At 38.5% G+C, this 25101-nt stretch overlaps 1 protein-coding gene across 3 annotated transcripts in view; it reads right to left on the bottom strand.

Annotated features, from left to right (window-relative positions):
- Positions 1-4732: 4732 nt before the first annotated feature.
- PDCD1LG2 (programmed cell death 1 ligand 2) overlaps positions 4733-25101 on the bottom strand; it is a 50149-nt gene continuing 29780 nt past the window's right edge. The window contains exons 5-7 of one of the 3 annotated variants that reach the window (XM_016138365.2): positions 21437-21571; positions 16742-16788; positions 4733-8368 (exon numbers count right to left, since the gene is read on the bottom strand). In XM_016138365.2, coding sequence (XP_015993851.2) covers positions 8363-8368; positions 16742-16788; positions 21437-21571 — 188 coding nt within the window. In that variant the 3' untranslated portion in view covers positions 4733-8362. Of the gene's footprint in view, positions 8369-11636; positions 16789-21436; positions 21572-25101 lie in introns of those variants that run through there. The other 2 variants (XM_016138364.2, XM_016138363.2) reach the window with 2 other exon arrangements.

Raw genomic sequence — 25101 nt, 5'->3', positions numbered from 1 at the left:
TTCAATGTAATGATTGAAAAGAGCTACTTAAGTTTTGTTTTGATTTAAATTATCTATAAGTTGAGCTTTTTATTTTTTTGAATTTTAAAGCAAGGAGAACTGAGACATTGGGAAGCTACGTGATGGGACCGACAGCCTGATTGTATTCCTCCTCTGGCATTTGTTGCTTCCTCAATAATTTTGCAACAGTTCTGTTTTAACACGGAATTCTATTTTTATAGAACAAACAAAACTGAGAAGAAAACTTACTACTCTCTTTGAGTTTACTTCTCCTAAGAGGATTCTGCTGTTGAGAATACAGTTATTGACAAGATGTTATAGGAGGCAGCTGATGAAAATAGTACAAGCACTCCTATAGGAAAACAGTTTGTTTGCATCGCCAAGATCTTATCTTAAAATTTCAGAAAATATATTCTGTATACTCAGAATTAGACTAAAAAACTGACTGTGCTAATCAAACTCCTAAAAGACTTTACCGAAATAAAAAAACTGCCATTAATATGCAGATCAAAATTGCTTCAGAACATTCTATTCCCATAGGAAAGTCAATATAAGACAACAAATTATAATTAGGCTATCAGTAACCATAGAATCAGGGTGAGGCAGAGAGGGGAGATGGTGGCTGGAATAATTTTAATTGCTGATGTCATCAAACTATGTGAATCTGATGCATTCTTCGCCACTGGAGCGGTAGACCTGGTGGGTGGTAGGAATGCATGGGCTGGAGGGACAGGGGGCCATCTCCATTGGACATGCTTGGGATTCACTAACACATTTTTCCACATTGATCTCTTTCTCTAGACTTCACACACATTGCCTTCAATTCAATTCCACAATATTAAGCATCTTCTACATGCCAATCCTTGTACTGGATTCTGGGATTACATAAATAAAACTCAGTTCCTGCTCCCAGGAAACTCACAGGCTTTTAAAGAAAACTAAACACATATATAATTTTAAAATACCATATGATGAGAGGTTGACTGTGTTACAGATGTAAGATCTCTGGTTTTTTGTTACATGGCTGCCTTGCAAAATCTTGACTAGCTCTGCTATGTGATATGAGCAATTTATCTAATTTCACTGGGCCTTAATTTGCTTACATGTAAAATGGAGACAATAATAGTCCCTATTTTATTGAATTGTGATGTTTAAATGAGATGATACATGGAAAGTAATTAGAACAATGTCTGGCACATAGTATGAAAGTTAGCCATAATGGTAAATATAATTAACCTCATGACGGCTCCTGGTAATATGACATGGGCACTCTAATATTTCAGGCTCAACACAAAGAGGAATGTATAGTCTAAATCCTTCCTAGCACTTTTAACACATCTACATGCCATGATAGTAGGAAGTATATTAACAGGAAGGATGGGATGATCAACTTCTGAAAACGTGACATCTTATCTCAAATTTGGAAGTATTTTTCCTCAGGTGTCTCATATGATAGTGATACATATCTTGTGCTCTACATTCCAGGAAAAGTCCACAGATACATTTGGGCACTTCCGACACTTCAGCACAAAGGATATCATTTTGATGCTTATATATCTGTCTTAACATCCAGCAGACACCATGGTTACATTCATTTTTGGATTCTCAGGCTAGTTGTAAACTCCTTGAAGAGAAAGATAATGACTTAGCCACCTTGAATTCATAGCCTTTCACATAGAGCCTTGTGGATAATAAGAGCTTATCAATTGTTGACTGAATAACTCAATGGCTTTAGTAGTGGACACTCTCCATGAATCCATTCCTACTTTGGGGACCCATCAGACATCCTACTTTCAGTTCAAATGTTCTAAATAGAACTTCAGACTTAAGACATTTCTCATGAATTCTTTCTTTTTGCTCCAGCAATTGGTTTAGGATAGGGCACATGACATGAGCTTGTCCAGAGTTCATCTCTAGATTTTGGGGAGAATGCTGAAATAAATACTCTGTTTTTTGGATTTGAACATGGAAGCTTTTTTAACTGCTTGCAGTCATCTTGTGGTCATAAAGGGAGACCTTATCTGAAAACTGTTAACAGAAAGGAAGCAAAGTGAAGAGATGATAGAGAGACTCTGGATTCTGAAAACATTGTTAGACTCCTGTGCTCATCTGCATCTTTGACTGTCCAATTACATAAGCAAATGCATGTTTTTTTTAAAAAAAAAACAATTTAAGCCAGTTTATATCAGGTTTTCTTTCACTTTCAATCAAACGCTACAAGTGATAAAACTTTGTCTACAAAATATATTTTAAAATAAATTTATTTTGTCCTATGCTCATTGCCAGAGCAGTTACCCAATTGCTATTTTCTTGTTCAGTTAATCAACGAATATATATTAGCCCCTTTTTTACGTGGTTGTATGCCACCAAGTTTAAGTTCCTTGTGCTATGATCTAGTCTGAATTCATAGTTTTTGTATTTTCTTCTCTCAAGGAGTATATCTCCATTTATCCATATAAGTTTCGATTCACATCTGTTCTTATTTCCAGATCTTCCTTCTTCTACTTTGCCCTGTCATGGTGGGGCTGGGATTCACAAACCCCATTTACCAGTCTCTCTCGGCCAGCCAATTTCCTGTTAAATTCAGTAAATGGGAAACCCTACGGAACTGGAATGTGTGAGGGAATCCTTCTTGTTTCTAGTTCCTGAATATGTCACTCCTATAGCAGCAGACGGCAGAAACGTAGCTGTTTTCTGCACTTTTAATATTTGGGTCTCTTTGGTATCTACTTTTTGCTCTGCCTTCTACTATAATTATAACCAGTTACTAATATCATATCTACTCTACTTTCCTTACTGGACCATGGCTGATACGGTACCTGATACTAGGAGTGGTCCTAGGAAACAGACTCTCAGAAGGATTCTAGGATTGATTTGCTTTGTACTCAGAACTGAACTCTTTGTCAATGAAAAGTGTCATAATATACATAGATTTTTGGACTTAATGCTATGGTAGATTGTTATAGGAATAGCCCCCGGGGAATCATGCCGCTTTGTATATTATGCCTTATGTAAAGCACCTTACCACATTGATTTTAGGCATGTCTCTCTGACTTTCTTTGGCCAATGAGACATTAGCAAATGTGATGCAAACAGAAGTCTGAAAGGCATTTGCACATTGGGGCTTGCCCTCTTTTGTGCTGTTTTTGGACCATATTCCATGTTGAAGAAGCGTGGACTAATCTGCTGGAGACACACGGCCCAACCAACAGCCAGCACCAACTCACTCCAAGAAGTGTGAATTAGCCCATCTAAGACCAGCATCCTCCAGCCCATATATCAACTGACTGCAAATGCATAAGTGAGCCCAGCCGACACCATATAAAGTAAAAACAAGTTGCCCCTGCTGAGCCCAGTCCAAATTGTTAACCATAAAATCATAAAAACATAAATGATAAACATAAGCCACTAAGTTTTGTTATGCAGCAAGAGCTAGCTGAAACACATGTATTAGCTTGAGCAGCTAAGAGTGGCACTATTGGCTTCTTCAGTTGGCTGAAACCTGTGCCCAACAAGACTCTATATTCAATGATATTCAGTTGACAGAATTCCTCTGGAATAATGTTCAGGAAGAATTCTAAAGGGTTAGAGAGATAGGAACAATGGAGCAATTTATAATGTGTAACCTGTGCATCTTTCCTTACCCTATTGTTTCCTGAAAAGGTTCAAGAAATATTCCCTTCACTAAAGCATTAAGAAATGCATTAGTGAGGGAGCTCAACGAACTTAAATACCTACAAGTGGCTGTCTCTGTAGGCTAAGGACGATAGTGGGAAATGCTGCCACTGAGATGGGATCCTGATTTCAGTGGGGATGATGAGATCCCAGAGAGGTAATCAGGATTTTTTACTCATAGGAATTTCTGGTGGTGGTTGATCCTAAGAATGAACTATGTGGCCAGATTACCAAAACATTATTTAATCTATAGAATAGAAATCTGACTTGAGTTCTCACAACTGAGAATCATAGCTTCTTCAATTCCCAGACCTTATCCATTCCCAGGTCTGAAGCTCCTGGTTGAAGAGAAAGATGGGGCCTTTTGAGAAAAGACCCTATAACAATGCCACAGATACTTACAGTAGATCCTCCTCCAAGCCATCCCCAAAGGGACTTGAAGTCATTTACTAAGGTGCCTGTGCATTGGGAGAAATGGAAATACACACTTTTCGGGGGTTCCTAAAACTACTCAAAAATGACACTAATCCACAGGAACCTCAAATGTTACTGTGGTCCCCTGGTCAGAACAGAAGCTTGCAGGAGGCCTTCCTTAGCTGCAGTTTCACTTTCCATGGTTTTAGTTGCCACAGTCAACCATGGTACGAAAATATTAAATAGAATATTCCAGAAATAAGCACTTTCTAAGTTTTAAATTGTGAGTCCCTTTTGAATATCATGATAAAAATCTCATGCTGACCTGCTCTGTCTCATCCAGAGGGTGTCCATCCTTTTGTCTACTGTATCCACACTGTATTTGCTCCCTGTCCGTTAGTCACTTAGTAGCCATCTTGGTTATCAGATTGACTGCCACATTATTGCAGTATTTGTGGTTAAGGAACCCTTATTTTACTTAATAAAGCCACCAAAGCATAAGAGTAATGAAATTATGAGATGCCAAAGAGAAGCTGTAAAGTACTTCTTTTAAGTTAAAAGGCGAGTTGAGAACAATAAGATATTTTGAAAGAGAGAGATACCACATTCACATCAATTTTATTACAATATATTTTTACAATTGTTTTATTTTATTATTAATCATTATTAATCTCTTAGTGTGCCTATTTTATAAATTAAAATTTATCATAGGTGTGTATATATAGGAAAAAAATAGTACAATATGTGTCAGTACTATTTGTAGTTTCAGGCATCTGCTGGGAGTCTTGGAATATATCCCCCATAGATAAGTGGGGACTACTGTATAGTGGTCAAGTGATAAATAGAGTTTAGGCCCAATCCATCTCAGCATGGATCTATGACTCATGCAGCCATTAAAGATGATGCTTAAGAAGACCAGTCAGCAACATAAGTATGAGCTTATAATACAATGACAAATTTGAAAAAAGAATAGAAAATTATCTTACAACTAGAGCTGAAATTATGTACATATATGGATGAAGAGCAAATGCCGGCAGCAAAAATGAAAATACTTTGGCTTGGATAATATCATAGGTGATTGTTATTTGGTCTTTTTCAATTCCTCAAGCTCTCCCAAATGCTATTTTTCCTTTCTTTGTAAAAGGTACTCTTTTTTCAAAAGACTTAGAATTCACCTAGCTCTTGTTTTAAAGATCACCATTTGTATACTTTTTAGCCAATCATATTAAGGTCATGAAAAGTAAGAATGTCAGTTGTAGCCATTCTCCTCAATATTATAATGTGTCTCAGAACCAACCATGCATGAGGTATCTATCACATACAACGTGCTGCAGAAATGACAAAATCCCACAACTTCTCTGCCCTCCAGGAGCTTACAGTCCAAGGGGGAAATACAACATATACTTAAATTCGCATGATTCAAAACTGAGAAAGATAATTGCTTCAGAGAGAAACAAACAAACAAAAAAGCATTGTTGTGCCCAAAGTAAGAGCTCATATTCAGTTGGAGAAAACTGGAAAATATTCACTGGCAGAACTGGGTAGGATTTTGGTGAGAATTGAGGTCCCAGAAAGGAGGCATTCTGGATAGAGGGGACAGTATAATGCATACTTGAGACATACAATGGGCTCTTTAACTGTGCTGAAGAATGAGGCATATACAGGAGAGCCTGTACGTGGGACACAAAACTCATGGTGATAAACCTTGGCTGGAAATCCCTTAGAGCATAGCTCACTGGTCCCACAAGAGTGGAATTTAGGAGAAATATCCTGCAGCCCTGATAAAGTCTGGGTACTGCCTATTTAACGTGAGTAGTGGCTGGTACATAGGGGAATTACAATGATACTTGATATTTATCAGGTATTTACTGTGTGTCACACAGAGTAAGTGCCTGATAAAAGAAAGTGCTAAATACCTTTCTTATATAATTCATTTTTTTTTAGATAAGGCATCTGATGCTTAGAGATCAACTGATGTATCCAAACTGCATAACTCATACACAGTCAAGCTGGAGTTGGAATCTCTGATGATAGAGCTTACACTCCACCCAGTCTCCTATAGTGCCTCTCTGAAAAGTGTAACAGTGAAAGCAATCCATGAACAGCAAAAGACCACGGGGTATATGTAGCCTGTAAAGTTTCACCTGGTAGGAAATCAGGGTGCATTATGGGGTATAATAAATATGGTTTCTTTGCTCTAGCTCCATCCCTTCCTTAATTAAACAGGCAGCCTTAACCAAATGTCTTAACCTCTTTGTGTTTCAATTTCCTTATCTTTATCTTTAAAATGGAGACATAAATAGTGCCTTTTTCAGATGGTTTTGAGAGAATTCATTCCAATAATACATATGTAAAATCCTAAATAATAGTGAGCATATAATAAGTACTTGATAAATTTTAGACGTTATAGTAGTATGCTATAGTACAGGACATTTCTCACACTAGGACACATTGCCTTATACTCTTCCCTGAAGAAGTCTGGATTCCAGGATATTGGATCTGGGCATGCCTCTCCCTATTTGGTATTTTAGAAAATTTTAGACCAAAAGATGGCAGTATTTTGACAGAAGCCATTATGCCACTGGTTTCCAGGTAGAGTTAAAATACCATCACCCAAGGATTTAGAATGCCGATCATGTATCTGGGGGCATGTGAGGCCCAGTGTGGATAGACTTTTTTCCTTGGGGAGAAAGCCTTGTCTGCCTGCCCTGATCTCTGCATCATTAGAAGATGCCGCTTCTCTAGCAGGGACCCTAGACGAACACAAAGGACCCAGCAAACAGCCCTGGGATTCCATCCTTCTGAAGGAGTTCAAGTGTACTTGAAAAGGCTTTCAAACATAGCAGGGCCAATTGGCCTCATGAAATATTAAACTTACTGACCTGGATGGACCCTGGGTGAGCACTTAGCCAAAAGTAGAACATCTGGAACATTTTGAAGAATAAACAATTGAGTTTAATTCTTCAAAGGAATTCTTTGATTTGTACAGGGAATTGAGGAACTGAAGTGTTATATAGTTTGCCTGTTACTCACTTTCATACCCCTTCAGTCTCATTAACTTCAAATTCTTCTTAGTCTGAGCACCAGTTAAAGAGTTTGCTTTAAGCCCACTAACCTAAGACTGTTATACTTGCTAGTGCATATATTTGGATAGTTCATGGGTCAACTAAGGCCCTGAGTTTCATGGCCCCAGCATGGAGACCAAATTTAAATGATTAAAACGATTAAACTGATTAAATTATTTAAATGATTTAAATGATTCAACTGTTGCTGCATCATTGACACACACATAATGGATCCCACAGGGTTTCTATAGTGCCAACAAAGGCCCCAGTTAGCGAGTATCACCATATCACATATATGGAAAGTGAGCCACCAAAAAGTTAAGTTTAAAGTTATACAGAGGGCCAAAAAAAGAGTCTTAGTTTGGGGCTTTGACCCATTATGGCTACTCATCTGAAATCTTTGCAGATACAGAATATAGCATGCCAAATTATAAGAATGTTCATCATTGGTTTCTGAGGTAAAAAAAAAAAAAAAAAAACCAGAATTTTTGGAAGAAAAGATGTAGTTAAAAACAATAACAAAAAAGCAACAAAACCACCATTCAACATGGTGCCATTACAACTAAAACAAATGCTTTGTGATTTAGATCTCACAAAAATACTCAATGGATTGTCTCCATTTGTAGTTGCTTTCTTAAATGCTTTCTGTTAATTAGAACAACTCAGATGCTCTCAAGTTTCCAAGAAGCCATAAAATACATTATGGCTTGACTTTATATAAAGCCTTATCTGTGAGCTGATAGTCTCAGTAGGCTTTTCCATTCTTCCGAGGAAACTACAGATAAAAATAACTCTATTGACAATCTGTTTCTGTAATTAGAAATTTCTACTTATCTCTGCTTCTGGAAATTACTTTGGAAACTTAGGGGAAAATGATTCCCCTTGTTTTCAGTCTGGCAGCAAGAAGGAGCCTCAGGACACTCGTGGAGTCCAGGACCCAACGTGGTCATTTTCTAAAGTGCAACAGTGCTTGCTCAGAGCCACAAGCTGCAGAAGTGAGAGCCCAGATTGAAGGGGTGGGCTGTCTAACTTCCTCTAAGCACACCATGGCCAGGAGTTGCCTAGTCTTGCTGCAGTGTCCAGATTAAAGTGCTGTGTCATGCAAAGGCACTAGAAAAATACAACAAGCTCTGCAGGCCAAGGGATTCTTTTTCAGAGTCCACAAGCTTCTTGAGGATGTCCCACCAGGTTGCCCCAGCTCCATGGATTCAAATCTGTGGAGAAAAGTCCACAAAGAGGAAAAAATCACTTTTCAGATTAGAAAATATATAATTTCTCAAAAATAGATTAGAGTGAGGAACTAAAAATTATTTTATTTTTTAAAAATAGTAAAGCTCATCTATCTGCAGGCAGCATTCAAAACTTTTCTTTCTACTCCCTCTACCATTGCCCTATTCCAAGTCTTCAGCCTCTCTCTCCCGACCTATTGTAAAAGCCTTTTTCCCTCCATTGTCTGGGCTGCAAATAGCTCACTACTATTAAAGGACAGTTCATGGGATTCTCCTGTTCAGAACCTTGTATCTTTTGCCACTGTGTCAGATATTCTTGTTTGTTCCTGCAGTCTCATTTTCCACACTACTCTACCATGCTCATGCCCCTGGAGATGGACATTGTGGAATGTGTCGCTAGGCTGTCTTCCTCCTGGCTTCCACTGCATTCTTTCCCTCAGCCTAGGGGAGAAAGAAGATTACAGTGGGTAGAAGAGTGACGTTGGGGTATGCATTTCTTAGCAACTTCCCAGACAGATTGCAAGCTGACCTTATCCCTCTGTTAAAGGCCATAGCTCCTTGTGGGCAATTCTTTCCTCTTGCTGTTCTCACCAGAGTTCTGGTAACTGTGCCTTCCGCTTTCCCCTTCAGGCCTAGGGATGGTTCATCATTCCCTGCTCTTGCTAGTTCCAGGATGCTCAACATCTCTCCCTGATCTACCTAATGATGCTCATCTCTTCGTAAATAGTAAAAACTTGTTAACTTGCCTTGTCGCTCCTTCTGAGTATGCCCTCTTTTTCCAGCTGAGACCTGACTGAGGCATATGTGCTCGGTGACTAAAATCTAATCTCCTTTGACCGAAATTCATGGCTCACAATATGGCCCCCAACAGTCTTTCCCCTTATTTCACACTTGGGTCTTTACAAACCAGGATCACTCTCCTTTTTCTACAGATGTCTCATGTCCCCCTGCCTGTCTGCCTTACTTCTCCTGTGTTCCCTCTATCTAGAACTCTCTGCTGTTTCTGTTTCTGCCTGTTTTAAATGTCACCTCCTTCATGAAACCTTTCTTCTTCCCTGATTATCCTAGCCTAAAGTGATCTGCCCCCCCATCTATGAACTTTCCTATATTATTTGTACCTCTCATAAAGCCATAGAGCAATATAAAAAATATACAGACTCCTCACACAGTTAAAAATTCATGATCCCAGGTGAGTTGGGCTGTTAATGATTCCTCTTCCTCTTCTCTCCCCAGTGTAGCTGTGCTCTGTTTGGACAGGAATCTTGAATGTGGGGTGGCATTTACAGGGATTCTGAGGATAGATCACTAAGGTACGAGAGCTACGTGATTTTCCAAATATGTTCCAAGAAGCACAAAGTACTTTAGAGGCCTTTGCAGGGGCCTATGGCAGAGTGTTTATATTCTCCACTTCCTTCTGCCACTGATTTAATCTCTTTTGTGAGAGAATAGAAAAAATATATTTTGTCTCAGTCCCCAGTTCCTGGTATAGAGTTTGTAAAAACCCTTGTAATTTTCTAAGTGATAAGAGCACTAGGAGTACATTTTGTTCTAATATTTGGTCTTTGACTCTGGTTCCTGAAAGAGCTCCTAAGTCCTTTGGAATTTCCTGGATGATAACAATGCCTTTTCTAATGAGGCAACTTTGGGTAGGCTCCTGAATGGGAATTGGTCACCCACACAGCCTACCTGGCACAGTCTTGCAAAAAGCAGGCATTTAATACGTGTTTGAGAATAAAAGAATAAATAGCACTATACTGGTAATCATGAGGCCTTTTGTTTTTCTGTCATAATTTCATTCAAGAAAGTCACTTAATATATCTTAGCCTCAAACTCACCATTTTTGGAATAAAGAAGTCATGTTATATGATTTGTAAGCTCTAACAAACCATAGCCTGATGACTAGAATAACTTTTAAAAGAAAGGGATCAGAATCCAGTTATATTGGTTGATGGCTTGGTTGCCTACATAAGAGCAAGAAGCCATGAATCACAAGATTAACTGCAAAAAGAACTTCCACCAATGGAAAGGGCAGGTGCCATAGACAAGAGGTATGAAAGTTGGAGAGATAATGTGGCAAAAAAGAGCATGGCTCTGTTCTAATAAAGTTTTGTTTATAAAAACTATTGATCTCCTAGTCATAGTTTGCCTACCCCCCTTTTAGTTGATACATATTGATGGATAGGAGAATGTTAACTTTGGTTGATTCTCATTTGATAGGTGCCTAGTGAAAGTACGACACTTCCCAAGACTTAATGGGCTTTCAAAGGAAGAGGAAGACACTGAACCTACTTTCTAGAAATTTATAACTTAGTACTCTGGGAACTGCAAATCCTACTCATATAAGCTTTTGACCCAGCATAAATGTTACAATTAATGCATTTATTTTCTTTTAATAAATATATGGCATATAGGACATGAATGTTTATAACCTGCTCCTGTGAATCCAGTTTTACTAAATCCAATACTTGTTTTCTTGAAATTAAAAAAAAATTGAGTCAATGACAAATCAGAGAAAAACTTATAAAATATATACCAGTCAATGGGTTAATATTAATTGTAAGTAAAGACATAAATAAAAAGATGGACAAGAGATATACATAGGATGTTCCCAAAGGAATATAAAACCTATAAACACATGAAAATGTTTTATCCCACTAATAATTTAAAAATGCAAATTAAAAAACCAGTGACTTACAATTTTAAATTTTCAAATTAGCAAAATTTAAAAACAATAATAATACTCAGTATTGGGACAAATGTGATAAAACTAGCTTTTTCATACATTGCTAGTATAAATAGGTACAACTTTTTAGAAGGCAATTCAGCAACACATTTTGAGAGTCTTAAATATACCTATAGTTTTATCCTAGTAATTCTACATCTTGGATTTTATCTTATGGTAATAATCATAGTTGCTCATAAAGATTTGTGTACAAGGGTATTAATTGTGATAATGTTTAGGTAGCCAAAATATAAAATAACTATGAGGCAGATACTAAATATCTGACATTAGAGAATTAGATAAATCCTGCTGCATGTATACAATAAAATATCATAGAACCATTAATTATATTTTTAGTATATAGGTAATGCTAATAATATTAAATTATTTTTAAAAAGGTATACATACTGTAATTTAATTTTGTAAAAAATTAAATACAGAAAAATATTAGGAATTAAATAGAAATATTAAATATTAACCATTATAATCTCTGGGCAATGATTTATAAATGATTTTTACTTTCTTTATACATTTTATTTTTCATTTTCATGCTCATAAAAAATTACATAATTTTAAAAATGTTCTAAAAATCATGTTATTCTTTTTTGACCTGGCTTACTCAACTAAAATTAAACAAGATTTATTTTTTAGTAGTGAGCCATATTTGGTCAAAATCAGTCACTTTCTTTTAAATTTATCACAGGATAAACTAAAAGAAGCACATACAAATGGGCAATAAGACAAACACCAAATACCCAATAGTTGCATTAAGCTTAATGTCTCACTTCATTGATCAAGTAGGAATAATATATTTACACATGGAAGGAGCCAGAAAATAAGGCTATAATCATATGCATCAAAAGTATAGACTGAGTATAAAATGCAGAAGGAAAATAAAGAGGGGTGAGTTGGAGGAGAGAGTCTTACAGATTAAACAAGGGAGTGAGTATAGTGTAGTCTATAGGTGTGGGTTCTGGATTTTGATACCTGGGACTATGTATTAGCCCTTGTATATACTAGCCATGTGACCTTGCACACGTATTTCCTCATCTATAAAACTGAATGGTGGTAGGAGGAAGTACATATCTCATAGGGTTACTGTGAGGATTAAATGAGTCTATACCTCTGACGTAGTTAAAACAGTGGCTTGACATTATTATAATAATCATGCTAATTATTATTGTATCTTAATGGCAGACCCTGCCAGAAGTTTGAATTTGAGTAAGTGAGGAGGAAGGGGGAGGGTATTCCAGGCAGAAGACACAACGTGAGCAAAGGCAGAGAGGTGAGAATGAGCACCGCCTGGGAACAGAAGAGATAAAAGGGTGGTGGAAGGCCTGGAAAACTATGCAAAAGAGTTTGGATCTAGTCTAGAGACAAGAGATTGGCATGGGGATGAAACAGTATTGGGAGAATTGGATCTGGCAGTGGCACTGACTCCATTTACAAGGGCTTTTCAAAGCTCTCTATAAATATTTCAGTTCCTCATCGGGTGTTGTCAAGGAAAACAAGATATTAGTTAAGTCAAACCTAGCTCACATAATCTCTTGGTTTTACTAAGAAGTCATTTCCAAAACGTTTTGTTTGATTTTATTAAGTAATTTTGGTTACAAGATTGTTTTATTTTTATCCCCTCTAGATTTACTCAGATATTCATTATTTCAAACTATGTAAAAGTAGTAGATTCTGATACCACAGATGTCCTTTTGTTGCTGAAAGACTGAGAGGCAGTGAGCTGAGAAAAAAATCCTACTGAAATAAACAAAAACCCCCAAACAGTTTGCACGAAAATCTGGGGCAGCAGGTTCACGGATGAGTATGTGTTAGGTAGAACTCTGGCCTCTTAGACAACTCCAGGGACCAGATAATAAATGATAACATAATTCTATTTTAAAGGCCCAAGGAGGTATAATAAATTGACTTGCTCCAGCCACGAATGCCTCCCCCGCTTCTTTTGGTAGATGTGATAGTTAATTTTATGCATCAATTTAGCTAGACTGTTGTGCAAGATGTTACTCAAACATTAGTCTAGATGTTACTGTTAGTCTAGATGTGATTCATATTTACCATCGGTTATTTTAAACAAAATAGATTACTTTCCGTAATGTGGGTGGGACTCATTCAATTAGTTTAAGACCTTAAGAGCAACAATTGAGGTTTTCCAGGAAAGAAGGAATTTGGCCTCAAGACTGTAATATAGAAATCCCACCTGAGTACCCAGAGTGTTGGTCTGCTCTTTAGATTTTGGACTCAAAACTGCACCTTCAACTTTTACCTGAATTGCCAGCCTATCAGCCTACCTCACAGATTTCATACCTGCAAGTCTCCTAGTGATTCTGTGGTTCTGTTTCTCTGGAGAAGCCTGAAGTGTCCCTCATACCCAACGAGTACCAAGTTTTCTTGGTTGCATAAACACTAGGTCCCAGACTGTCCCCTTTCTATTCCCAAAATCAATATCTCCATGTTCTGCTTCCTCTTGTTCCCAGGGGATATTATCCAAAATGTTAGGTTAGTTCTTGATAAAGAGTTAATACCTGATGATCACCTTTATAAGAGAGAAAGTTAAAAAGCATCCACTGACATCTAACACATGGCTATTTGTCTCGACAAAATCATAAAACAATTATGCCAAGTAAAAATGGGCCAAGTTTTTCTTTACTACTCCATCTTTATTATTAGTTAATTTCTATATTTTATGCAGCTCTAAACATGATCATAAAGACTTGGATCATTCCAAAAATAACTCTGAATGAAACTGAGATATGTTAAACATAAAATAATGTGTCAACATTATGTATGTATAGGACAAAAATGATTGGAAACACAGATAATCACATAATGGTTTTTTTTTTTAAAGAGTATTTGCTTCATATTTGGCAAACATATGGCTAAGGTCTATGACTTCTCTCTATCCCACACCCAAGGCAGATATCATTTATCAATCAACACACTCCCCACCTAGAAATGGTCTCCCACACCATCTTCATTTCTGCTCTAGGCATTCTTTGACCCTGACACAAGGCTGTTTGCCCTGCTGGATGTAATTCACCCTTCTCAATTTATAGATGACAAAACTGAAGCTCAGAGAGGGGTTGGACCTTACTTAATATTACATATGTAGTTCATAGAAAAACTTGAATCTAAAATCTCTTGAATTTTGGTCATGACTTCTTTTTTATAAAAATAAATACTTCGGGCACAAAACAAAGTATAAACAATAATATAATGAAAATCTGTATATCCACCACCTAGTTAAAAAGGTTAAATGTGGTGTTTATCATGTCCAACTGTTTTTGTACCTTTACTTCACATGACTGTTTCCATAGACACTGCTTAGTGGTTGTTTGCATGTATTTAAACTTTCCGATAGATCATATGTTATATATATCTTTTTGCAGTCTGTCCTTTCTCTCAAAATTAAATTGTTTGGATTTACCTATCTAGTTTTGGTACTTTCATTTTAATTATTGTATAGTCTTCTTATTCATCTAATCTCCTATTGATTCATATTTGATCGTTTCCAACTCGTTGCTATTAGAAATAACAGTACCAGGAATATTCCGATGTGTTTCTTCTATGATGTACATCTTAGTAGTCCTGACCCCTTTACATCACACCACCTATTCTTAAGTAAACGCCAGCAGTGGGGATGGGGTGGGGGAGTAGAGAAAAGAGGAGAAGCATCTCTCTCAGGACCCTGACTCTCCTTTTGCCCAGTTAGCAGATAGAGAGAGTGACTACATATAATTGGGAGATGGGGTTGGGAAGGGGATTAGTTTCATTTCTTTAATTTGACTTTTGATCGGTATAATTACTTTACTTTGATTTTCTTATATCATTAAAAGAAGGTTGAGGTTTTTCTGTTTATAAGGAGATAATATTGGTTAAAGATGGTTGTGATACCCTGTTAATCCAAAGAAGTCACTGTGTAATTGTGCAAGATCCAGACCCTGTGGCAGGTCATAGGGTGAGACATTTAGGATGGCAGCAAGCATTTCTCAGTTCCTCAAACAGATGTTGCTGTCTTCATTATTCAGATCCTAAGCTCTTTGCTGACTGTATTTTTTCTCTAGGAGAGAGGTCACAAACTGGTTGTTGACAGGCTCAATTAACCCATGGGCATATTTCATTTTGTTTGTTTGGTATTTGAAATACCTTCAGTCAGCATTTAATAACTAGGATGCTTATATAAAAATCTAGATTTCCATTTTCTCCAGCAACATTAGGCTAGTACTAAATTGATAGGAAATATGCTCTTCAATTTGTTGCAGTCCCCACAATTGCCTGTTTGGTCATACCAGAACTTTTTACTCATTCCATCACCTGCCTGCCCCCTGTGGGCATCTGAGTTTACTACCTCTGCCCATATGACTTTTGTTATTTCTTCCTTATGCCGGACAGCTGAAGGAGTGACTTGTACAAAGACTTCGAGCTCATGAAACTCAGACAAATACTGAGGACTCTCTCCTATGGAAACTCATTCTAGGCCAAGCAGACCAATTTATAGGAGTGCAGGACTTTTGTTTCTCAGGAATAGATGTTTCAATTAGGACTGTCAGTGTTAAAACTTTTCTAAGAAAATCTCATTGCTGATTCAGAGAAGCTCAATGTAACTGGACTTCAAGTCCAGGCCCGTGCTGCACTTGTTTTCTTGGTTCTGTGTCCAGGCATGAGTATACAGCGGCAGGATGTATTTTCATGAATGGTTTTCAAGGAAGTAGTGAGTGATAGGGAGAATGCAAGGGCCAATTTCACTCCTTTCAGTCTCATTTTGTGTTTATGAGCTGCCATGTCTTATATATAAGCCAGACACAGACCCTGGTGTTTGAAGGTTTTCTAAGGCTGTTTTCACAATTGATGCCTCTGTAATTTGGGGGATATATTCAGCAAATTCTAAAACAAATAGTTCTGAATATTCTGAATAGCTAATACAATGTTTTTAGAAATTTCTATGATTGACCTATCATCATTTTGGTACACTCATGAACTCATGTGTTATAACATGTGATTCTTAGATTACAAAAGGAAATTCCCAGGAAAGCTAAAAACATCCATTTGCAAAATGACTCAGGCTTGTCAGTCCCCAACACTCTGCTTCCCCAAGGTCTAAACTTTTCATCCAACCAGGTGGAATGATTTCAGCAGCTCCACTTCTAATGACCTCACATCTTTTATCTTCTTCAAATAACACCTCCAAATTTGTCAACCTCATGAAGAGTCTTCTATTCCCTTGCATTTACCCTTGACCTACAGCCCCCACCAACACACTTAATATCTGTTGCAAAAACAACAGCTGTTGGTTGCATAACAATTGAATATCTTCCCCTTGCTTTAAAATTTTAACCATGTTTTTAAGTATGTGAGCCTGAATGTCCCATGTAGTATTTCCTTAGGAGTGCTTAGGAATATAAATGTCAAGAATTACATAATTGTTTGGTAGCTGTACAGAACAATTTGTTCTCCAAGAAAGATAATGGAATGCAGGTTTGCAAGAACAGCTAGCTACATGCCACTAAACAGGAAGATTTCTGTACACGCCAAAATTGCTCAGTTAATCCTTGTGCATTAATAGCACAGTTGTTATTTCTTGATTCAAGCCAGGGGAGAAAAAGAAAAGAAAAATCATGACTACTCACAGCGCTATTCACTTCCTTTTGATTGTGGTGACATCTTTTTGTTGTACCTGAAGAAGAAAAATCCCAGTGATGGCATGAGAAAAGTGTTCTGTTTATGGGCTAAAAGTTGCAGAACAAAAACTAAATCCAAATAAATCCACGTATAGAAGTCCAAACCTCTACCATGGTTTAAGACCTCAGCTTGAATAATACCTAATTTCACATGTTTCCTCACACTCTGACTTTCTTCCAGGGCTTAATGTTCATCTCCTGCAGCTGCCTGGGTTCCTGAGCTCAGTCCACCCTTAATCCTACCTTTGCTACTTACACCAGATTTTTAGCATGACCATCCTGGGCCTTTATTCAGCATTGTAGTCTCCTCCAAGAGGATTTACTTTTGAAAAGAGCTCAGTGGAATTGCCCATAGGAATTGCCCTGAAATGCTGAAGTCTCAGTTAAGGCCTCTCTAAAGCCTGAGGTCAGTGCTGCCATTCTTTGTGGTTCTTATGCAACCATAAGCCAGCCTATTCAAACTCCTGTAAAGTCCTGGCCCAGTCTTTAAGGGCATTGCCACTGAAAGGGTGGTCCATGGGCTGGTGCTGGAAGTGAACTCTTTGCTATCAGTCTATGATGAGATAAGTACAGAAGTAGAGTGTAAACATTTAGAAAATTTTATAGTAATTCTTTTACTATGCTATTTTTTCTGATCATATTTATTTAAATGTCATATTACATTTATCAAATCCAGTAAAAATTTGACTTATAGTTTTATGTCTTTGTCCTCTTTTCATTTTTTAGTAACTCATTTTTATTATATATTATAAAAGTATCAATTCTAACATATTAGAAATTTGAAAAAAAATCTGGTTCTTTACCAGAAAGTTTAAGAAATAGAGATCTGGAGACCTGTTCTAGAGATCTAGTCTCTATAGCTGATAACTCCTACTAGATTCTATTCTTGGCTTTTTCATTGGCACAGCAAGTCAATGAATGAGTTACTTTGGGTTGAGACTCTCTCCTTCTATTGCCCAAAAATAATGTATAATGTAAAATATATTCAGCTTGAGCCAATTTTATTAAGCACTTTTGCAACAAAAAGACCACAAGTTTTGGAGTTAGACCTGTGTTTGAATTCCACACATGGCTATAAGGATATTTTCTGAGCTTTAGTTTCTTCATCTACAAAGTAGACACTACTTGCCTCAAGTGGTTTTTGTGAAATCAATGAAAAAGGATCTAGTGCAATGCTATTCAATAGAACTTTCTGCAAAGATGGAAATAATTGTATATCTGCTCTGTTCCATACAGAGGCCACTAACCCCATGTGGCTACTGAGCACTTACAACGTGTGAACACTTAAAATGTGACCAAGGAATTGAATTCTTTTTTAATTTGAATTAAAAACCATGTGTGGCTAGTATATTGTACAGAGCAGGTTAGCACACATACCTGCATATAGTAAGTTCAATGTTTAAAATTTTATTGAACATCTATATTTGCTAGGTAATGTTTTAGACACTGGACATATATTGGTGAATAAGAGAAGCAGTCCCCGTACTCATGAAACTTAAAAACCAGCAGATGAAGCAGAACTTGACATTATTTTTCCCATAAACATTATTAACTTCTTCTCTAGAGCCCAGATTTGTTGAATGGTTCCTCTTAGGTGGAGATGGTAAGAAGAACCTTTTATGAACTGACAGTGGTACTCTCCCAATACATCTTAACTGGTCGCTGAGGTATAAGTGGGTAAATCTGTGTAGGAACAAAGGAACCTTTTGGATGGAAAAGGACCAAGACTGTTACCTCTTTACTTCACTCTGATAGACTGAGAAGTCCAGGACAGCAATGGCCATAAGAGGAACTTGACAGAAAGAAGTCAGGACTGGTGTCCCAAGTTCAATATGAAGGCCAACAGTAGAAGAGGCTGTGGGTAAGGCAGGAAGGCCCTCCATCCTTATCAGCCCCAGACAGTCCTTCTTGGGGAACAATTTCAGAACATGTGAGGGGAGCCAGGAGAGCTATCATCTTGCAACACTCTGATCTGTGTGGGGAACTGGACTTGCAAAGGTACCGTTGTGTAGTGGAGGGAGACCCCTGAGGAAACAGGGATATTGCATGGCAGGAGTAGAAACAGCAGCAGCTCAAAACCAGGGCCCTTTGGTGAACTGACCTAGCTCCCCACTAGCTTTCCTACCTCTTTGGAAACTCCTGGGGGCTCCTAGGGTAAGTAGGCCTCCTAACAGTTTGTGGGAGGTAGGGAAGTACATGCTGTGAGAGGGAGACATTGGACTTCTTGCTAAGCTGGCCAGGTGCATGCTTGAGTAATTATTTTGGAAATTAAAAGAGATGCAATTGCCTAAGCCTTGAAAACAAGTCCTAGATATGTAATTGTGTGATGAAAATATTGAAAGGAGAAGTAGGTACTGTAAAGGCACCTCACAAGGGGATTTAATGTAATGGATGTGGTGAGGGGGTAGATTGAGGGAAGGTTTGATGAAGTGACAGCTTAGCTGAGATTTAAAGGATGACTGCAACTCAGGTGGTCGAAGAGAGGAAAGTATTTTAAGAAGAGCAAATACTACATGAGAAATCTCTGATTTGAAAGAGTGGGATGTCTCTGAAGACTAGAAGATTCTGTGGCTAGAGATAACAAAGGCAATGATGATGCAGTATAAAGCTGGAGACATGAGTCACACCACTCAGGGTTCACTGGGGCTTCATCCAGTGAGCAATGGGAGGTCATGGAAGAGATCTGACCTGAAGAGACATGGTAGATTTGAACATTTGAAAGCCTGTTGTAGCTAAAAGTGTAAACATACTATACTGGAGGTAGTAGGACTGGATGCAGGAGATGCGTTAGGAGGGTTCTGCTCTAGTCTAGGTTGAACCACGGTAGTGGCAGTGAGGTTGGGTCAATCAGGTACAAAATGTTCACTCCCATGTCACTTCCCATTTTACAGATATAAAAACCATCTCAAAGAAATTAGGCAATTTGTGCAGGATCATGGAACCAATAAATGGCAGCATCAGGTCCAGACCTAACTTTCTGACCCTGGTTAAAGCTCTATCCACAGTACTAGCAGTTCTCAACCGTTTTCCATGACATGTGAATTCGTGCACATGGCAGACACATTTTTACACGTGTATCTGCATTTTCCATGTAAGAAACAGGTCTCAATACACATGAGTTAGAGAGGGGGGTTATTTTATAGGCAACCATGATTTCACTCTGGTTTATTAAAAACAATAAAAAGAATCATTTGCAAATTTATTCACTTAAGCCTTATTAGTAGCAAATCTCTTCCACTGCAGTTGGTACCTGAGCTTTGCACCCAGGAGCTACTGATATCCTCACTCACTCTTGAGGCTGGGATAACGGATGAGGGGAGGATTTGTTTTTGCTCTACTTTTAAGTGTAACTCCATTTCATTCTCCTAAAAGAAGTAGGAACAGAAAGCTCTGCTGCTCATTTCTTTGTGACTAATGGGTCTCAGGCCCCAGGCCTGGAACCTTGATAGAAAGCCATCTCTGAGAGGTATGTATGAGGGAGGTAAAATAAGAATGGCAGAAGATTCTAATGAGCTAGCTGCATCAACCATGACTCTCTGAAGTTATAGAAGTGAGGTTGCAGAAATGATTCTGTTTAGTCAAAGTTCTGTCGAACAAGACCTTGTACTTCCACCTTTATGGTGAAGCATCCTTCCCCTCTAACTTCTGTCATCTCTCTCTCTCTCTCCCCTTTCTTTTTCTTCCTTTCCCTTTCTCCTTCTTTTCCCTCCCCACTCCTCCTTTCTTTTGAGAATAGTCCCTTGGATTTCACAGTAGAGAGTTTTGTGGTTACTATTCAAGCTAATGCATACACAGGGAAGTGGACAAATATAGAATATTTCATGGCAGATGAGAATATAGAAGTTAGATTGTAGATGTAGGATAACGATCACTTGAAAAAACCCCAATCCTCAAATAGTAACCGCCCCAAATTTCTACTGAATTATTCCCAGATGTCATGTCTTTTTCTACGGAGAAGGCTTTGTGTAAACCTTGGGAGGAGCTTGTGGGTGGTGACGAAGGGACAGTTTAGGAAAGCCCCAGAGAGGCCTGCAGATATTCTGGCCAGGGTTTAAAGGCTGCAGCAGGCATGCTTTGTCGCAGCCGGCACAATAGGAGTGGGAAGCTGCCGAAAGACCTCAGGGCCCCACCAAACAGGTGCTTTCCCCGCCCCCCCAAATGGCCTCAGACAATTTTCTCCTTTCCCACCCAACCAGGGGATTCAGATTTCTGGGGGTGGAGAATAGGGGGTGGGGAATGGGAGGCTTAGCCTATGGGGAAAGGAGAGATGAGAACTGAAAGAATCATCAGAAAGGATCCTGGCATCTTTCCACCAGTGAACTCTGATCAGATAGCTGTCTGTATTGTCAAAATAACAACAATCTCTCAAGGCCAATAACACTTCTCAGCTCAAAGGACAAAGCAAACTATTTGAGCCACAGGAACAAAACATTTCTTTTAAAATATTCAGTGTAAATATTTTAGCTCACTGAAGACTAGAACCATTTTCTTCTGGAAAAAGCAATCATTAGGACTAGACCAAAGCAATTCAAAAGCCCCGAGTGGATTTAGTGTGAATCTGGGAAGCTATAGGCCACTGTGAACAAAGCAGTCTCCCACTGCAAACATCTGTTTATTTAGTTATCATGACTAAAACTAACTTACCTTTTCCAAAATAAAGCTTTTGGTAGAGTTGTTTTCTTAGCACTATTATTGTAGCTATGAACGTTAAAACAATGAAGAAGAAAGGGATGAGAATATGAAGCAGCCAAGTTGGAGGACTTGTGGGTTCCATTTCACCTGGGTGAAAGAAAAGCACCAGAATTCCATTAGATGGTAGCTTAGAGGTAAACCAACAAGTTGACCTTCTGAGTGGGTCATAGCCAACAAGGCCAGCTTGCATCAAGTATTTACTTCATGCTAGGTACTATTGTATGTGAGCTGCAGGTATTAGCTCATTTACCACTCACAACCACCCTGTGAGGCAGGCCCTATTATAACCTTCATTTTACTGGTAAAGAAAATGAGGCACAGACTGCCTAGAAAATTTCCCCACAGTAAGTGACAGAGCTGAGATATAATCCAGGCTGTCAGATTCCAAGTTCTATGCTTTGCATCATTCTGACACATCTATCATATTCATTCTCATTCTCGTTCTCATTCTCTCTCCCTCCCTCCCTCCCTCCCTCCCTCCCTCCCTCCCTCCCTCCCTCCCTCCCTCCCTCCCTCTCTCTCTCTCTCTCTCTCTCTCTCTCTCTCTCTCTCTCTCTCTCTCTCTCTCTCTCTCTCTCGTAGTATAGTCCCTCAGCTCAATAATGTCTCCCCTCTCCTCTGTCAAGCACTCATGGTGCTTAGAATCTATATCATTAGTTATTCAATTTCAAGGAGTCCCAGGATCCTTTTGAAAAAATAAAACATTGTAGGTAATGTTAATATACAAAATCTAGTCATTGTGAATTACAATAACCAGCCCTTTTCCTTCTCGCAGCTAATCCAGTTCTTTGCACTGAGGAAAAGATGAGTTTAGTAGAGAGATGAATGAGAAGAGTAATTTTGGAGCCTGGAGAAAGCCTTGTAAAGGAGAGCTCTGGGTATCTACAGGTTAGAATGAGCACCCCAGACTGACAAAGAACAGGCCTGGAGTGGGGTTCACTATAAGGAGATGGAAGCAGACCCAAAGTAGGCCATGCCCTTTCCAAAAGCCTAATTTTGCATCTTGGAACACTCACACAGAATAAATATAACAGCCTGGTCTAAAAAAATCCTGGCAAAACTTCTCAGGAGGAAAGGCTCAGCCCTGCCAACTGCTCTCCCCTTTCCCAATCATAGTGCCTTCTGAGAACCATGGACAGTTTTAGTTGCGAAAGGAGTAGATGTAATTCAATTTGAGCCCTTCATCTTAGAATTGAGGAAGTAAGGCTAAAAAATGCTAAATAATCTATTTAAGGTCATCACTAAGTAAGTGGTAAAACCAGGATTGCAAACCTAGATCTGTCTGATTCAAAGCTTAGTCCCCGCCGGTATTTGTCTCTATCCCAAAGAGTGTGAACATTACAGAAGAGTATTGGCTGGATCATCTGCACACTGAATAACCCATGCTTTTTTAAAAAAATTATTGAAGTATAATTGACATACAACATTATATTAGTTTCTGCTATACCACACGATGAGTCAATATTTGTATATATTGTGAATGGATTACCACAATAAGTCTAGTTAATATCCCTCACCATACATGAATAACCCATATTGATTACATTCTGCTCCTTCACTTGTAAGAAGTGCTATTAAGTACATGCAGCACTGTGAGTCAGGAAGTCCTGGGATCCTTACTGTTCCCATAATAGGAGAGGTCCCGACCTCAGTGCCTTATACAAACCCTTGTTCTGTCAGGTTCTCTCATAGTCCCTTTCACATACAAAAGCTCTACTCATCCCTGAAGACTTTCTAACAGTGAACATTCAAGAGGACATCAGTCTGCTTAGACTGTAAGTTTTCGAAGTGCAAAGTCTTTATATAAGTCACCTCCGGATCCCCTATAACACCAAGCACCAGCTGCATGAAAGGTGTCGGTCAGAATTTGTTGTGCTGAATTCACCATCTATCTAGTCTACCTAACCCGATCTTCCTTGTCATTTTGTCACCTTGTGGCAGACTGCTGCTTATTCCTTAAATCTGTTCTCCCTTTTATCCCCTCGTGTTAGCTAGGTGTCAACTTGACACATGGCTTCTCAGAGACTACATTTCTAAGCCTCCCCTGTAGTTAGATGTGGCCAGCCATGTAAACTAACTTCAGGCTGAGAGAATGGGTCTTCTGAGTCATGGCCTTACAACATTGAATATATCTCTTTTTCCTTTCTGAAGGCTGAAACATGGATGTGACAGTGACCCAGCTTTGACAATTCAATAGGGATAACACCCTGGAGAATGTCAGAACAATGGGATGGAAAGAACCTGGATTGCTGAATGACTTTATGGAATATAGCTACTTACCTGCCCTAAACCACCTTCTATCTCTAAATATTACATGAGAGAAATATACTTTGTCTTGTTTGAGTCACTATATTTTGAGGTCTCTTAGCCTATCTTCTAATACATATACTTCTAAATTGTTTTATAATATTTGCATATTACTTAACAATGACACGATGATGCAATGGGAAAACTGTTTGTTTTACCCTTGGCCCGAGTCCTATCTATTTACAAGGAAAGCCATGCCTCTTGCTAAAAGTACCATATTTTTTTTCCTGTTTCCATCCTTTCTGAGTGCTAAGGACTTTAGAAATATATTTCATTTAATCTTCCCAATAACCCTATAAGTTATCTACCATTATGCACCCTCATTCCACAAATGAGAGAGAGTTCTAGGGTGGTTCAGTCATATAGTCAAGTTCTCAAAGCTAGTAGGTAGCAGAAAGGATTTGAAATTCAAGTCCACCTGACTTCGGAGCCATGCACTTGACCACTGCCAGAAAGTCACTGCCAAGTCTCCTGGGAGGGCTTCTCTGTCAGCCCTATAAGGATCTTGTTACAGTTATTTCCTGTGCTCCAGCCCAATTATATCTCCTAATGAAAATGCAGCAAGTGACTGAGCAGAAGAAACTCTGTTTTAAAAGGAAAATCGTCTCATTGCTCCTTAATTTCTGATTGAAACTTAGGAGGTTCTATCGTTCCTTCTAGAGCCATGGGAGCAGCCCCCACACCCAGATTTTTATCGCTGTATTTGTTTAATTCATTGACTTCTGGAGAAGCTTGTGGTAGATCACAGAAAGCCACAGTGAGCAGCTCAACTTATGAGAATGAGTAGAAAGGGGACAGTCATAAGACAACTTAAAATGCATTTGAGAAGTAGAAGCTAAGAACCCATGGGAGGATGCGTAGCAGATCATTTGACTGGTCCGATCTGGACAGTCTGGTGGTTGGGGTGATAAGATCATCTAAGACTAAGTCTTTAACCCATTACTCTGACATATTGAGCGCTTATTATGAGCAGAGCATTCTGCTTTTATTTTGGTCTGGGTATAAAGAAGATTCACATGAATGATTAAAATACTCGGAAAATAAAATAGTAATGAAAGAGAAAAGACAAGTCCAGTCACAGGCAAACAAAGAAATGGTACAAGTAATTAGTCTTAGGAGGTGAGATGAGGAAAGACCCTTTGTATCCTGAAGTTACATGAGATGCTCTTGGGCAGAGAGTGAGCTTGGAGCTGGTTAAGAAGTGAATAATGATATTTTATGTGGCAGAAACTGCCTGAGCAAAGAGGTCATAGAGGTGGAGAGAGGTGCAAGGCAGTCTCAGTGAGTACATGGTGAGGAAAGGGAGCTGA

This window comes from Rousettus aegyptiacus, unplaced genomic scaffold (assembly GCF_014176215.1).
Source record: "Rousettus aegyptiacus isolate mRouAeg1 unplaced genomic scaffold, mRouAeg1.p scaffold_m13_p_3, whole genome shotgun sequence".
NCBI classification, from domain to species: Eukaryota; Metazoa; Chordata; class Mammalia; order Chiroptera; family Pteropodidae; genus Rousettus; species Rousettus aegyptiacus.
The sequence above is the reverse complement of the archived record's forward strand: the minus strand, read 5'-3'. Positions and strand labels throughout refer to the sequence as shown.